Source organism: Aythya fuligula, chromosome 3, assembly GCF_009819795.1.
Source record: "Aythya fuligula isolate bAytFul2 chromosome 3, bAytFul2.pri, whole genome shotgun sequence".
Classification (NCBI taxonomy): Eukaryota; Metazoa; Chordata; class Aves; order Anseriformes; family Anatidae; genus Aythya; species Aythya fuligula.
Genome location: NC_045561.1, coordinates 48350231 through 48364692, shown reverse-complemented (window position 1 = coordinate 48364692; position 14462 = coordinate 48350231). Strand labels below are relative to the sequence as shown.

General features: G+C 43.3%; 1 protein-coding gene across 2 annotated transcripts; it reads left to right on the top strand.

Moving 5' to 3' along the window:
- The first annotated feature begins 548 nt into the window (after positions 1 to 548).
- On the top strand, positions 549 to 13108 carry PNLDC1 (PARN like, ribonuclease domain containing 1). Of its 2 annotated transcripts, XM_032184943.1 has the most exons (19): positions 549 to 624; positions 1079 to 1136; positions 1268 to 1341; positions 2253 to 2286; positions 2434 to 2557; positions 3233 to 3321; positions 3800 to 3900; positions 4957 to 5036; positions 6084 to 6221; positions 7178 to 7247; positions 7483 to 7568; positions 7767 to 7822; positions 9042 to 9109; positions 9869 to 9922; positions 10138 to 10180; positions 10729 to 10834; positions 11994 to 12169; positions 12342 to 12440; positions 13015 to 13108. In XM_032184943.1, the coding sequence occupies exons 1-19, from the start codon at positions 549 to 551 to the stop codon at positions 13085 to 13087; spliced, it is 1605 nt and encodes a 534-aa protein (XP_032040834.1). In that variant the 3' UTR covers positions 13088 to 13108. The 2 variants fall into 2 exon arrangements, with proteins under 2 accessions (XP_032040834.1, XP_032040835.1); XM_032184944.1 differs by lacking the exons at positions 12342 to 12440; positions 13015 to 13108 and having other exon boundaries at positions 10729 to 10851; positions 11994 to 12145.
- Positions 13109 to 14462: the final 1354 nt, after the last annotated feature.

The window sequence follows — 14462 nt, the reverse complement described above, 5'->3', positions numbered from 1 at the left end:
AAACTATCAATGCCTTTCTTCTAAGGCTAGGCTAAACTGTTCTCATGGTTCAGCCTTACTGCTGGTCACTCAAATACCAGATTTTATTTTGTAAATCAATAATTTTTCAACAAATTTTCATTATTTCATTTGTGTTGTTTCAACCTGAACACTGGGAAGGTATTTGTTAGGTATTTGACCCTTGTATGCTGGCAGTGTAATTTAGCAGATGGCCATCAGGTGAGCATTTACTGTGGTCACAAAGTTACATGCTAAACTCAGTAAACACACAAAAACAAAAAACAACACATAAGTTTGCATTCCCCTAACTCATCTTTGCAGCCTTCTTGCAACCCTTCCCAGGTCTCGGTGCGGAGGTGCACGCTGTAGGTGCAAGATGCCCGCTGCCCCTCGCCCCTCCCCGTCCCCCAGCTGTGTCGGGTGTCGCGACCCGCCCCTATATCGCAGCCCGTTTCCCTCTTCCCGTTCAGCCCCGGGGCAGGCGCGCAGGCGCTGGGGGGACGGGGCGGAGCGGGGCCGTGTCCCGGGGTCTTGGGGTCCCGGGGGCGATGGACGTGGGGGCTGCGGGCTTCGGGCGGCTCCTGCCCGCCCTGCGGGACCGGGTCCGCAACGCCGCCTTCCTGGGTGAGCGCCGGGGCCCCCCTGTCGCAGCTGTAGGCTGCTCGGGGCAGCAAGCTGCTGGTGCTGGCTGAGAGCGAGCCCCATGGGCATGTGGGGGTGTTTTTGCGCTTTTCGGAATGAGAGCCTTGGAGGCTGTTGGAAGGCAAGTGGGGACATGCAGAGGGAGGCATTAAAGCAGCCTTTGCTTTGGAATGACCCCCGAGGGAAGGGGAGAAAGCAGGATGCTGCTCACACTCACTGTGTTACATGCAGGCAGTGAGGGTGCTGCCCTTCTTCAGGGAGTGAGAGGGTTTGCTCTTGCAACAGTTCATCCCTTTTTTTCTTCTGGACCTGCTGTTGGGTTTAACAAAGAGGTTGTGGTGAAGAGAGGTCCTTCAGAGATCCTTGGCCAGGTGCTGGCGGAATGCACGCCTTGTATTTTGTTTATTTTGCTTTGTTTTGGTATTCTTTCTAACAGGCCTTGATATGGAGTTCACTGGCTTACACTCGACTGTCCTACAAAATAACCAGCCCAGGTAAAGCTGCTGGACTTGAATCGCGAGGAAGAATTGCTGTTCAGGCTCTGTGAAAGCCAACCTGTGCATTGCCACAGTTCTCACTTTCCTTCCCCTTCCCTCACCCCGTGCTTTGGATTTTGTTTTGGTAGCCTGTTTGATTCCCCCGCCGAGCGGTACCTGAAGGTCAGGCAGAGCGTGCAGCACTTCACAGTCACCCAGCTCGGTAAGTGCTCCGCAGGGAGCAGTCCCACCAGGGCCCCCTTGCTGGCTGCTGAGCCCTTGAAGCCCTACCTGTGGATTCTGTTCACAGAGTCATTTGTTGGCAATGGTAGGTTGGTTGGTTTGGTTCTTTTCTGATGTTTCTACTAGCAGCTTTTTAATACTGTAAATAATTTAAAGTCAGGTGGGCCATATGCTTCTTACTGATCTAAAGCTATTCATATTTAAATATCCCAGGTACAAATACAGAGCTATAAAAAACAAGGGTGCAAGCAAGAACTAAGTGATAGCAGCTCCAATTCAAGGCTGTCGTTGACAGCTGATACGATGTATGTGTAAGGGGACTGTGAGAGAGAAAAACAAAGGGTGGTATTTCTGATGTTCCTAAAATGGAGGGAAAAAAAAGTCAACAAGAGAAGGGAGCACTGGTGGAGGGCTACTGAAAATTTTCTTAAGAACCAGTTAAAGGTTAGGAGTGAAACTCGGGAAGTGTTTTAAATATTCTTCAAACACTTAATCTACGTAAGATCTTAATGTGTTTTTTAAGGATTAATAGGAAAATGAGGACCTAAATACCCAGCTCCTTATACATGCTTTTGTAGTGAAGCTGGACCCACTGGTCTACGTGTGCGTAGTTGGAGACTTTTGTCACTGACTCCCCTCTTCTCACCCCTTGCTCAGTCTATTTACTGCTTAACCAGACCTGTCTTCTTGCTTAACTGAGCACTGAAGAGCTTTTAGGGCTGTCAGGGAGCTAAGGAGTGGCCTGGCAGTTTGTGTAAAGGTTGCAGTGTGGTGTTAGTAAATGAGAAACACACTCCTTCAGGGATCTCTCACATCACTGATTTCATTTTCATGGTATTGTAGACATCAGCCCAACATCACTATTTCAGTTCAGGTCTCTCTTTCTTGCAGGGCTGGCAATATTCACAAAAGAAAATTCAAACAAGTAAGTAAAAAGCATCCTTTCCACGTAGACTTGGGCTTTTCTGTTAAAACGAAGGCAGCGTGGTTGAGCTTTTATGCAGAAATCTCTTGGGAAGGGCTGTGTCATTTCTTGTAATCATCTTCTAGAGATTTTTTCTTTTCATTTTAGGTATGTGGTGCATTTATACAACTTTTTTCTCTTTCCGTCAACGTTGGGAGTTACGGATGTTGAATTCACCCTCTCTGCATCTAGCATTCAATTCCTGTCTCATTACGGCTTTGACTTTAATAAGGTATGTAGTCTCTATGCCAGGAATCTAGAGCAGAGGAGGTCTGTGCAATTCTAGGAGAAACTATGATTAATATCTCTAAATGATACGTTCTTGGGGTAGGCAGCTTCTTCCTGATGTATGAATCTATTGTGTGGTTCATTAGGAGGGAGAGTGAGCACTGGTTTTCTGAAGGGCCTGAGAGGCAATATCCACATATTTGTCAGCCTAAGACAAATTCCCCTATCCCCAAAGATGAAAACACAACTCTTTTGAGCTTAGAAGTCACTAAACAGAGCCCAGTGGGAGTTTTTAACTTTCCATGAAGGTGGAGGAGTCTCAGTGTACCTGTACCTTATGCATTGCCATGCTTCCCATAAACTGAGGCTGTTAAATAAGAGCACTGTTTAGCAATTTTGGATAGGTCGCATCATATGTTGGTATCTTGATGTTTGAAGAATCTCAGTAAAGGAAAGGTAAAAGCAGAGCAAAAAAAAAAAAAAAAAAAAAGTATCTTCCTTTATGAACAAATACATCTTGGATTACCTACAGTTAATGTTTTTGGAGAAGATATTTTGAGAATGAGAATCACCAGCACTTCCTAAATACATGTCAGTTTTGGAACTGACTAACCTGCTATTCTTTAATTTGGTGCAAGAAAGTCCAGGGGAGATTAACTAACCGTTTTTCTCCCTTCAGTTCCTGAAAGGTGGAATCCCGTACATGAACGAGGTACAGGAGGAGAGCCTGAGCCAGCATCTCTCAGAGGGCAGCTGGAGAGTCTGCAGGTGAGCGTTACTCAGAGGGGTGGCTCCTGTACTAATGCTGTTGACAGCTCTCCTTCACCCAGATCACGTTTTGTAAATCAGTAAAATGTTGATCTGGATGCCTTGCTGCCAGTTCTTCCTGCATGCTGTGGTCTGCCCAGAGGCGGACTGAGATCACAGAACCATAGGCTCACTGAGGTTGGCAGGGGCTTCTGGAGGCTACCTGGTCCAACCCCCTCCTCAAGCAGGGCCACCCAGAGCTGCTTGCCCAGGCCCACGTCCAGGTGGCTTTGGAGGATCTCCAAGGGGAGTCACCCACACAGTACAGAAACACGCTTCCTGATGTTTAGATGCAAAATATCACAGGGTACAACCTGGAGAGTTGGCTGGATATTTGGGAAATACTTCTGCATTCCTACAGCAAGGCATGAGTCTCAGCTATAAAATGAACAAACAAAAATATAATTTCTCTCCCTCTTTTTCCCTGATCCTGCTTTAGTGCTGTGGGCAGGGATGTGATGAAGAAGGCTATTGATGAAGTGACCAGGTGGATAGTAGCAGCAGAGGAAGGGGAGACCATGACTCTGAAGGATCTGAGCGGTATGGAACAGGGCGCTTCCCTTGGGTGCTGACAGGCTCTGAGTGGCTTCATCACTGCTGAACATCTGTGGCTGCTGGTGTCCTTTGCTGCCTGTTCTCTTAAACAAGTCTCTTAAGAATGAAAGCACACGTGCCCATCCTGCCTTTACAGCCCTCTGCCTCTGCCTCCATTCTTGTCAGGAATTCGTCTCTGAGCTCTGCTTTTCTGCGCTATTGTGGCGTTGGGTCTTCCTGTGGTGGAGGTGCTGGGATGAGGAGAGCTTGTTTTGTAGTAACTGGGTTCTATTTTGTGCTTCTTCAGAATAGTAAGTGGAGAATTTGTAGGTGATCTGAATCAGGAGAACTTTGGGCTTGTTTGCAAGCTGAGAAGTCTCTGTGCTATTTTGGGGGAGAAGAAGTACATGGAATCATAGCAGGGGCTAATTTGTAGGTTTGTTCATGGAGACCAAACCTTAATCCTCCAGATCAGGGGGTGAAACACAGGAAAAGGTTAGGAAGGACTCTGATACTTTTTTTTTTTTTTTTGTTCCCCTCAGTCCAGTCCAAGAGTGTGAAATACAGAGGGTAGAGTGTGCTCAGTTTCATATTTACTACACCTGCTGTAGTAGATATGATAATGAAACTTAATTTATTTAAGCAATGAGACTGATTAAAGTGTCCTTTAGCATGCTGTTCATAAAACAACAGGTTAATTTGTTATCAGCCACCTCTCATCTGTGCTTGGCTTCTGAGTGTGTTGCTCTGACACCTTTCACAAACACAGCCAGTCTTTCTCAGAGCGCTCATAGTTACCTTTCTCCCTCTTCTTGTTTTCAGTTGGTCTTTTGCTTTCCTCTGTGTCCTCACAAAGGCTTATTTGACTGAAATTCTCACTGTGACTTTTTTTTTTTTTTTGCTGTCATGACGTGAATAGGAATGTACCAAAATCATACATTCAGGCCTATTTTTTGTACAGTGGAGGAGAAAAATCTGGTCAGTCCTTCTGTCTAGAAAAAGTGTTTTCCAAATAGGCTTCTCTGCCCCTCTGAAATTGTCACTATTTCTTTTCTGCCTTAGGCTCTCACATGCTTGAAGTTCAGCTGGTTCTGAGACAAGCTCTCCAGGATGTTTGGACGCAGCCTCTTGAAGATGGTGAGGTGAGCTGGAAACTTGGACCTTTTGAAGAGGGGATTTCCATCTAGATAGACAGAACTGGTGTTCTCGTAGAGGCACCAAAATGTTGCTTGTACTTTTCATGATAGGGGGTCCAGGAGGAGAAAACAAAACAAAAGAATGTACTGGGCAGTGCTGATTTTGGATCCCTTTCCTTGGCATATTACAAAATTGAATAACTTTTGGTTTCTGTTTCACCTGTAGCCACAAAATACATTGAGCTGTGGAAGTACTTGTCCTTGGAGGGGTTCTGCAGGGACTTTCTTCCTGTCTTTAGACTTTGACAGATAACTCTTTCAATACCTTCCCAAGAATGTGCAGTTTTAGCTTTTTTTTTTAAGTGGTGTTTTTTTTTTTTTTTTCATTTGCTGACATTTTGCCATATAGTTGCTTTGATTACTTTCACTCTTAATATGGCTTGTTATAGTGGGGTATGCCTTTTTCATTTTTTTTTTTTTTTTTTTTTTTTTTTTTTTAATATTTGGTGCAGTATTTTCTGAATTAAACTTAAGGCTGGGGAGCTCTCAAAACATGGCATGGGTCTTAACAGTCAGTTGCTTAGATATAGATTACAAAAATATATATTTTTTTACATTAGTACTCTTTTGGCTTGATAACAAATGTCAGCAGAGTGACAGATTTACTCATCCCACTCACCTGCAGCACAGCCTTTGAGGATTCAGTTTGTGTGATTGCTCTTTTCTTCTGTTTTTCAGTGCCACAAGCTTACAATATTGGCATAAAGTTAAACTGAATTATGTTTATTTGTGGTCCAAAATATCTGTGGTAGGAACTATCCCATTAAGAAGAGAAGCATTAATGAGACACCATTAGAACAGGACTTATTTTTTTTATTACTGGAGCACTGATCTCAGTAGGGAAGAGAAGTGAGGCCGTTTTGAGGTCCCAGGAGTGTCTGTTCTTCATAGCCTGGAAGCTGAACATGAGTCCTCAGCATTACTGAACCCCAGTAAGCAATGCACATACAGCTAGTGTGGGAGGCTGAGGTATCCAACATCTGTTCTTTTCAGGTAATGGTGAAAAAAGTGAGTCCGCAACAGCGCCGGCTTCTGGAAAACTCTTCTTATGACTACTGCCGGAAGGAGCTGATTCTCACGTCTGCCCGGGGCTTCACCAACCTTTTCCAGATACTTGTTAAAGCTAAAAAGGTGAAAACCCCCTGTCTCTACTCTTTAAAAAAAAAAAAAAAAAAAAAAAAAAAAAAAAAAAGAGAGAGAGATGAAAAATTAATTTACTACACTGGATGTAGAGATAAAAGATAAAGAAGTAGTTTGAGTGACTCAGTTCATTCAGTGTGATCATCCTGTTTATCTGTCAGAAAAACTGAGATGAATTCTTAGACTGCAGTCGTGGTTAGAAAAAATGTGTGTTAAACACAACATGATCTTACTGACCAGGTTCCTCTCCCAAAGCATGCTCAGCGTTATTGATCCAAATGCTGGATTTCCCTGTGTTACGCTTCTGTTAATCCTGCAGACCAAATGAGGCTGAGGAGAGTGAGTCAGAAGCCATTCTGCAATGTGTTTTTTAAACTATTTGAGAAAAAGCGGAGTCTGCAACGCTGAAAATCCTTGCGTTACACAGCATGAGTCACCGTCTAAGAAAGCTGAGCAGATTCTTGCCTCTGGGGCAAGATACTGTGCTTTTCAGCATGTGGCAGACCTGTTTACTGGGCCATGTAGGCTGTCAATGTGATTGTATATGGCAATTCTCATGTTCTGTATGCAGGTCACTGAATGAATTTCAGCTTCAGAAGAGTTTAGGCCTGAAAGCTGTCCTTCCCCTTCTGGTTAGGCCTATAAATGTGATCGTTGAAAGATGCTAGCACTGTTCAGCTGAACTGAGAATCTAGCTCATAGTTTCTTAGATCTATACAAAATAGGATACTATTCAAAAATACCCTCTTCAGACAGTCCACAAGTCTGATTTCCCGAAAGCACTAGTCCTGCAGTGGCCTTTGCAACCTGAATGACTTCTGTGTGAGTGCATGTGGATGCTGTCCATGGGGGGAAAGAATTACAGCTGTTGAGCAGGTCTGAGGTGGGTTACATCTGAGTCCTTATGCAGAAAGCTGCTCCAACAGGCTGTTATGTTCTTCCAACAGCCACTGGTGGGACATAACATGTTCATGGACCTCTGTCATCTTCATGACAAGTTCTACAAACCCCTTCCAGGTAATGCTGTACGTGTCGGCTGTCCCTGTCTGTGCCCCAGGCAGCTGCCTTTGCAGCAGGGACGGGAGGCTGAGCACAGTGGGCATTCAGCACCCCAGCAGGTAGCCCTGCAGTGCTTGGTGCTAGTCACCTCTTCTGCACTCCAACTGCTGGAACAGGGCATCATTCCTCAGGTGAAATACAGTTGGCTTTTCCTCAGTTTCATAACGTTTTTATCCATGCATTTTGCTTTCAGAAAGCTATGAGGAGTTTAAAAGGAATATTCACAACCTGTTCCCTGTCCTCATAGACACCAAGACTGTAACAAAATCCATCTGGAGGGTAAGATGTGATGGTGCTTCTGTGTGGCATTAGAGCTTGTATTTTCTCTGCTGGGTGAAAGACTTTCCTGAGTGGTTACAGAGCTGTGACTAGTTCTAAGTGTTGCCATGAGACACTCTGACCTGAGGTCTCATTTAATGAAACAGCAGTACCAGCAAAGGAGCTCATGCGGTTTTCTAACACGTTCTTCTTTTACAGAATCATCGATTTCCTCGAGTATCTACTCTTTTGGAGGTGTATGAGGTCCTGTGCAGGTCAGTGGTGGGCTATAGAAGCTTCTGCTATCACTTAATTTTCTTGGGAAAGATACTTTGTATATTCATTATTTCCCTTCTCCCAGATATTTTCCAGCTGGTTACTTGTCTTTCTAAATTTAAGAGCAAAATGTTTTCTCATCTTTCTTATAAAATTATTGTCGAGTGAAGTATTCTAAAAGTCACTGCTCACATCAGAGCTTTATGGGCCTAGAGTCCATAAAATGTATTCTAGTCTATACCATGTAACTGAAATGTTTCATGTTAGTTATGTGGTTGTAGTGACCCCTACGTTCCTGAATACCAAGCAGGGCTTTAGAGCTTTGAAAGGGGCTTTCCACCTTCATTTTATTGGTCTCAGGGTTAGCTTGCAGATAAGCAACACACAAATGTAAAATTGCGTGTAAGGCTATGGCATGCTATGAAATGAATAAGTTTAAATTCTCAGTGAAAAAATACCCTAATTTCAAATGCAAGCTCCCAGGAAAGGGCTATTAGCACTCAGCTCAAAGCTCTAATTAAACACAGTGATCAAGTGGAGCCTCAGTAGATACCCTATTTCATGAGCTTAACCATGATGTGGTTTTCTACGCTTGTTCTTTGGATATGTTGTTTTTGCGTGTGTATCAAACACTTGGTAAGAAAAAGCAAAATTTCCTCTTCCCCTCACCCCTACTCCCAAGAAGTAGATGCCAAATTAGAGCTTATAAAAACAGCACTGTTCCTTGTTTTGTAGCATTTTCAGACTGCAGATTCTCAGAGTTTTGGTGTTTTTTTTTCTTTTTTCTTTTATTTCAGTCACTCCATAGGTATCTATTTAATCTGTCCCCCATTCAAATAGCACTCAAACAGAGCCATCTAAACCACCTCTCTCCTTGAAGTTCTTGAAGTTGTCCATTTTTTTTTTTTTTTTTTTTTTTTTTTTTTAGTTTAGTTCGCATTTTTATTTACAATTAGAGCAGGTTGCTGCTTAGAAAGTTTGGCTGTGGGAGGAGACTGAGGTAGTTTTTAGGAGTTAGTTTTCAGGAAAACTGTTAGTGTTCAGCAAAGAATCTCAGCCTTTAATAGGATACTACCAAAGTTCCTTTTAAACTGTTCAATAGTTTTTTCTGAAATGAAGCCACGGGTCACTAGAGAACAGGAAAGCCTGGCATATAACTTGTCTTGTCCTTCCTTGGTATGTTAGAGACAAAAATCTCACACATCCATTTGTCTTCAGCAACAACCTAAACCCCACAGATCCAACGGGCCCAGTGATTACTCTCGCAAGTGACTGTTCACGATACGGTATGTTTTTAAGCACATCTTCAAAGTTGGGTAGCTAAAAGGGTTTGTTTTATTGTGTGGATGTCCACATGGAAAGTGCGAGTGAATGTTGGTAGGACTGCTGAATTCACACAGGGCTTCTGATGTGTGTCAGTCCTGGCCCAAGGCCTGGGCTTGCAGAAAGTTGCATGTTCCTCTCCTCCCTGGTAGCTGCTGGGGGTAAGGCAGGGCAGGACACAAAGGTTTACACCACGCTGCTGGCATAAATGGCATTTGCACTCAGATGGGCTGAACTGAGCCCAACTTGGTGCAGTGAAGAGTCAGCAGCCCTTGGGCAAGGGGAGGTGGGAAGCAGCGATCCTAGAAGAGGGAGCTAGTGGCAGGTAGGTCCCAGAAAACAGCTGAGCTAGGTAGCTCGCAGACCTTTCCTGCCTGTCCTGGTGTCCTGTAGCCCATGGCCTTCTGTGTTTCGAAGCAGTTCCCATGCCATCAGTAGCATAAAACACAATTCCTTTTAGGTTTTCATGAATGTTCATTTTATTTTTTATGTGCATCTTACTAAGCTCTTCAGCTGTTGGTATAACTGCTGCCTTTTTGTTGGCTGTGTTTTAAAATGCCTTGTAGAATTGTAGACCTGCTATTGGGTGTAAAGGCTTTAAGGGAAGGAGAGAAACTGCTGAGGGGGATGGGGGAAAAAAAAAATTAGGATTCTGTAGCCAAGCAGTTTCCACAGTGTGATGGAGGCTTTTATTTCTTTTTAATTTTGTTGGACACTTACAGCTGAGAAGAAATCCCCTCATGAGGCAGGCTATGATGCATTTCTCTGTGGTTCAGGTAAAATGCTTCTCAAACGCTTCTTGAACTTTTTTTTATTGGGGCTTGGCGATTCATTTCCTGCTCTGTTTACTCCATGCTAAGTAATATTTATTTATACACAGTCTTATTCTTAGTAACTTACCTGCACTTTGAGTTTTTTACTTTCTGTAGTTCCATTTATTTAGTTATGTTCTTATATCTTTGATCTAAAGTATCGTTGTTTCTCCTTCTAGTTCTTCTGAAGTCAGCTCATTTGCTACTACGCAGAGTGACAAAGTGAGTGGTGTTTACGTGTTTATCAAAAGTCTTGTTACACAGATGAGTCTTACAGAAAACAGTCCTGAGTTTGCTCTGGCTGACTTTGTGTTTTTCAGTCTGACCTTCCTTTTGGATAACAGAAAGTGTTATTGAAAATGTCATTGTTCTAATTAGATTGTTATTTTATAAATCTGAAAGTAGTAGATTTATGTCAAAGCTGACATTTTGAAAAATGTAATCAGGGGCCATGAAATGGCTCAGAGGTTGGGAAATGGCATAGTGAATCCTTTATCCTCGAACAAGCTCTCTCAAGTTCAGTTCACTTGGGTAAGGGTCAAATCATTTTCCATTACTTTCCATTTTTGAAAACTGTGTGATTCAGTGACTTCAGCCAGTTAAGTTCCTGTTCAAATCCCTTCCCCCTGCTTGCAGCTTTTTGGTATCTTCTGCAGAAGCCAAGCCTTGGAATACCTATTCCCTCACTAATCTGGGGGCTCTGTGTTCCAGAGACCTTGTGTGGCACTGCAGTGCTGGAGAGACAAAACATTGTTCCTTTTTGTTTTCAGATGTAGTGATACAGCGGAGGCTGATCCTTCTTTCTCTCAGTATCTCACTGCGTTAGCTGAGTACCTGAACAAGGTGAATTTCATCCGAGGTGGTGCCTCAAGCATTGTGCGTATGAATTGCAGGTCTGTAACCACTCTGTGGGGTACGTAGGTCCATAGCCTAGCTGATGACTTCATTAGAGGACAAAAATCCACCAGTGCCTGGGCCCACCTTGGGAGAAGTTGTCTCCATGCAAGTGACACAAATGACCTTTCAAAATGGCAAATGAGTTGAAATTCTGCCTCATGAAACAGAATCATAGAACCATTTAGGTTGGAAAAGACTTCCAAGATCATCAAGTCCAACCATTAACCTAGCATTGCCAAGTCTGCCACTAGACCATGTCCCTAAGCACCACATCTACATGTCTTTTAAATACTTCCAGGGATGCTGACTCAACCGCTTCCCTGGGCAGCCTGTCCCAGTGCCTCACAATGCTTTCAGTGAAGAAATTTTTCCTAATATCAAACCTAAACCTTCCCTGGTGCAACTTGAGACCATTTCCTCTCATTCTATCACTTGTTGCCTGGGAGAAGAGACTAACCCCCTACCTTGCTACAGCTACTTTGAGGTAGCTGTAGAGTGTGATAAGGTTTCCCTGAGCCTCCTTTTCTGTAGGCTAAATAAGCCCAGCTCCCTCGGCTGCTCCTTGTGAGCTTTGTTCTCTGGATCCTACATCAGCTTTGTTGTGCTTCTTTGGATGTGCTCCTCGATGTCCTTCTTGCAGTGAGGGACCCAAAACTGAACGCAGTACTCAAGGTATGGCCTCACCAGAGCCGAGTACAGGGGGACAATCAGTTCCCTAGCCCTGCTGGCCACACTAGATACAAGCCAGGATGCTGTTGGCTTTCTTGGCTACCTGAGCACACTGCTGGCTCATGTTCAGATGGCTGTCAACCAATACCCCCAGGTCCCTTCCTGCCAAGCAGTTTTGCTGCCTCATTGTATTAATATTGTTACCTTACAGGATGGCATTAGTCACTTTACACTGTCCTAACACTGTGCTCTGTAGAAGAGCTTGCTGTTTCTCTGTTTTTCTATGTAGCAATAGTTTGCCTTTATGACTCCAGTTTAGAAAAATACTGGGACAAAAGAAAAGTAACCTTGCACCAACAGTTGTGCAGTATGCTGTCCTATTTTTGTCACGTTTCCTGATTCTGTTGTAGTTCTATAGTTCTGTACTATTCCTGAACTCAGATATGTCTCAACATTGCATATTTTCCAGAATTTTTCTGGGGAAGATGTACCCAGCCACCATCCCCCTCCCTTGGTTGTCCGTGTCCGAGGCTGGCCACAGATGAATGAAAGGCAGATTTACCAGGAGTTAAAAGCTCTTTGTCGCTTTGATGTCAGAAGGCTATCAGAGAACCAGTTCATTTTACTCTCCAACAAATTTAAGCAGTAAGTGACTGGAAAATCCTACCTTTCTGTCCCTTGATCCTCTTTGATCCAAGTTTTCATCCTCCTCTCTCTCTGTTATGACAGCTCTTAGATAAAGAGATTTCTGTCCTGATCTGTGGGATGCTGTAAGCAGCCTGCAAGTCATGGTTAATGACATCTGCTTTCATTACAGTGTCAGGCTTGTTCTCCGCAATTATAAACACCACCCTCATCTGCAGATCTCTGTCTATCGCCACTGGAGGCACTCTCCACGTGTGAACTGCTTGTTGCAGTGAGTTATGAAAATCACATGAATGGGGAGGAGGGAGGGAAGGACATCCTGTTCATAGTGCTGGGGCCCTGTCACAGAAGCAGTGTGCTGCTCTTTCTGTGTCCTTCTAGAGATCGGGGAGTTGAGAAAGAGGTTCCCATGCTGACTGCTGGATTGCTACTTGTGATCTTTAATCCCTGGGCAGCAGGACTTCAAACGAGATCTTGATTAACCAGATCTAAGTTAACCCAAGAACATTTCACCATGGAGAGCACAAAACCATGTGCCATCATAACAGACAGAGGATTACCTTGATGAGCTGCAGTGCTAGCTCCAATAAGCTCAAGGAGAGAGAGGCAGAGTCTCCCAGGTGTGGGAGGGCTGTGGGTTTTTCTGGAGCAGAGTTGAAAGCTCAGTAGCAGGGGAGAATTCCAAATTCGAAATGCATCCCTCTGGAAGGAGAGGCAGCAGTGCTAATGAATAGTGAATTTCTGGCCTGACACAGTTAGAAAAAGAATCTCAGTTTTTAATAAGAACAAAATTCAGACCTGAATATAAGTAGCCTTAACAATGTTTTATCATTCTTGTCCTTTAGAGTGTCTGGTATTGTGGCACTGTGGTCTCTCTTGGCCTTTGTACTCGGAGGACGTCCTTGCTGTTCATCGTAAACGACTCTCTTTCAGCTGAGACATGAGGAACACCGATTTTTTTTTTTTTTTTGAATGCTTGTTCTGTTTTGTTTCATTTTCCCTTCATTCAATAAAGTATATATATATATAAAAAAAAAAGTGTTTTAAATTTATTTCTTGGAAATGAGCTTTTGAAGAGGATGTGTTGGTTTCTGGTTTGTATTATTTTGTAATCTGTTCAAAGCATAGCCCCCTCCTGAAGAGGTAGAGGTGGTTCTTTTGATGACTAATATACTTTGTTCTAGTGGTTCTTCACAGCTATTCATAACCTTGGTTTGTTCTTAGTGCTTTTGTTGCTGCATAAAACACATTCGTGCTGAAGTTCTGGAAGTTATGAAATGAAAGACTATTTTTAACTTCAATTGTAAAGCAGGGGAAATGTCACTGTTTACCAAACAAAAATGGGCAGAGCTGATGGAGAAACCACTCTTGAAGTTCATGAAGGATTGTGGGGAATGGAAAATAATTTTCAGTGCTGTGACTGTTGTGCAGTTCAGTGGTAGTGGATCTGAAGATAGTCGCAGATAAGTGGAATTTGTCAGCTTGCAATTTGTAGAATATGCACAGGTCAGGCGAGTTGGCATGTTATTTGTTTGCTTCTAGTGCACAGCATGTGAGGGCTCCTTTATCTGAAAATATGATGAGACATCGCGCTCTGAGAAACTGAGATCAATTTCTACAATATAGCTAGAGTATTTAGCAGTCCAGGGACTGCCATCTTCAGAAATATTTCTTACAGATATCCTTCTTAAAACCAATCTGCCCATCCATGATTTCTAAATCATGGTCCCTAGATTTCGTTAGTCACCATAAAATTTAAGGGGGCTTATGGTCATACAATAAGTAGAATCTGCCTTTATTATACTCTAAAATGGGAATTGCTGCAGAGGACCTTAAAGCAACAACACAGGATTGCAGTGTGTGTGAAGATCACGTGCACCCTGCTGCTAACAGTTAGCTGCGTTGCTGCTCTGTAGGGCACTGTGTCTTCAGATGTGGTTCGTGAGTTCTGCACAGCTTGTGGTTTGTGCCTCTCGTTTCATAAGATAAGTCAGTTATTTGTCTGCATAGGAGCAGAGTTTTGTTTTTTTTTTTTTTTTTTTTTGTAACCCCTTCAGTGATGGGGTTTTCTTTTCTGTCACAATGTTCCTTTAAACGCCAGTGTAAGTAAGGTTCTTTTTGTCTTCATCCCTATAGACCTCATGTGCAGACGGTCTGTGTTGTGTAGAATGGGGAAAGTTTACACTAAGAATTACATGTAGTGCCATTCATTTTCCTATAAAAACACATCTTGGGATGTGAGCTAGGAAACGATACCCTTGGTCTATGGGCCCCCTATTTGGTTAGCTATCTA

What these genes read in the sequence shown, in the direction of transcription:
- PNLDC1 (XM_032184943.1), top strand. Translation starts at nt 549, where the DNA reads ATGGACGTGGGGGCTGCGGGCTTCGGGCGGCTCCTGCCCGCCCTGCGG. An exon ending in ACAAAAGAAAATTCAAACAA is followed by an intron (nt 2,287 to 2,433) that starts GTAAGTAAAAAG and finishes TTTTCATTTTAG; the next exon opens with GTATGTGGTGCATTTATACA. An exon ending in GTTCTACAAACCCCTTCCAG is followed by an intron (nt 7,248 to 7,482) that starts GTAATGCTGTAC and finishes TTTTGCTTTCAG; the next exon opens with AAAGCTATGAGGAGTTTAAA.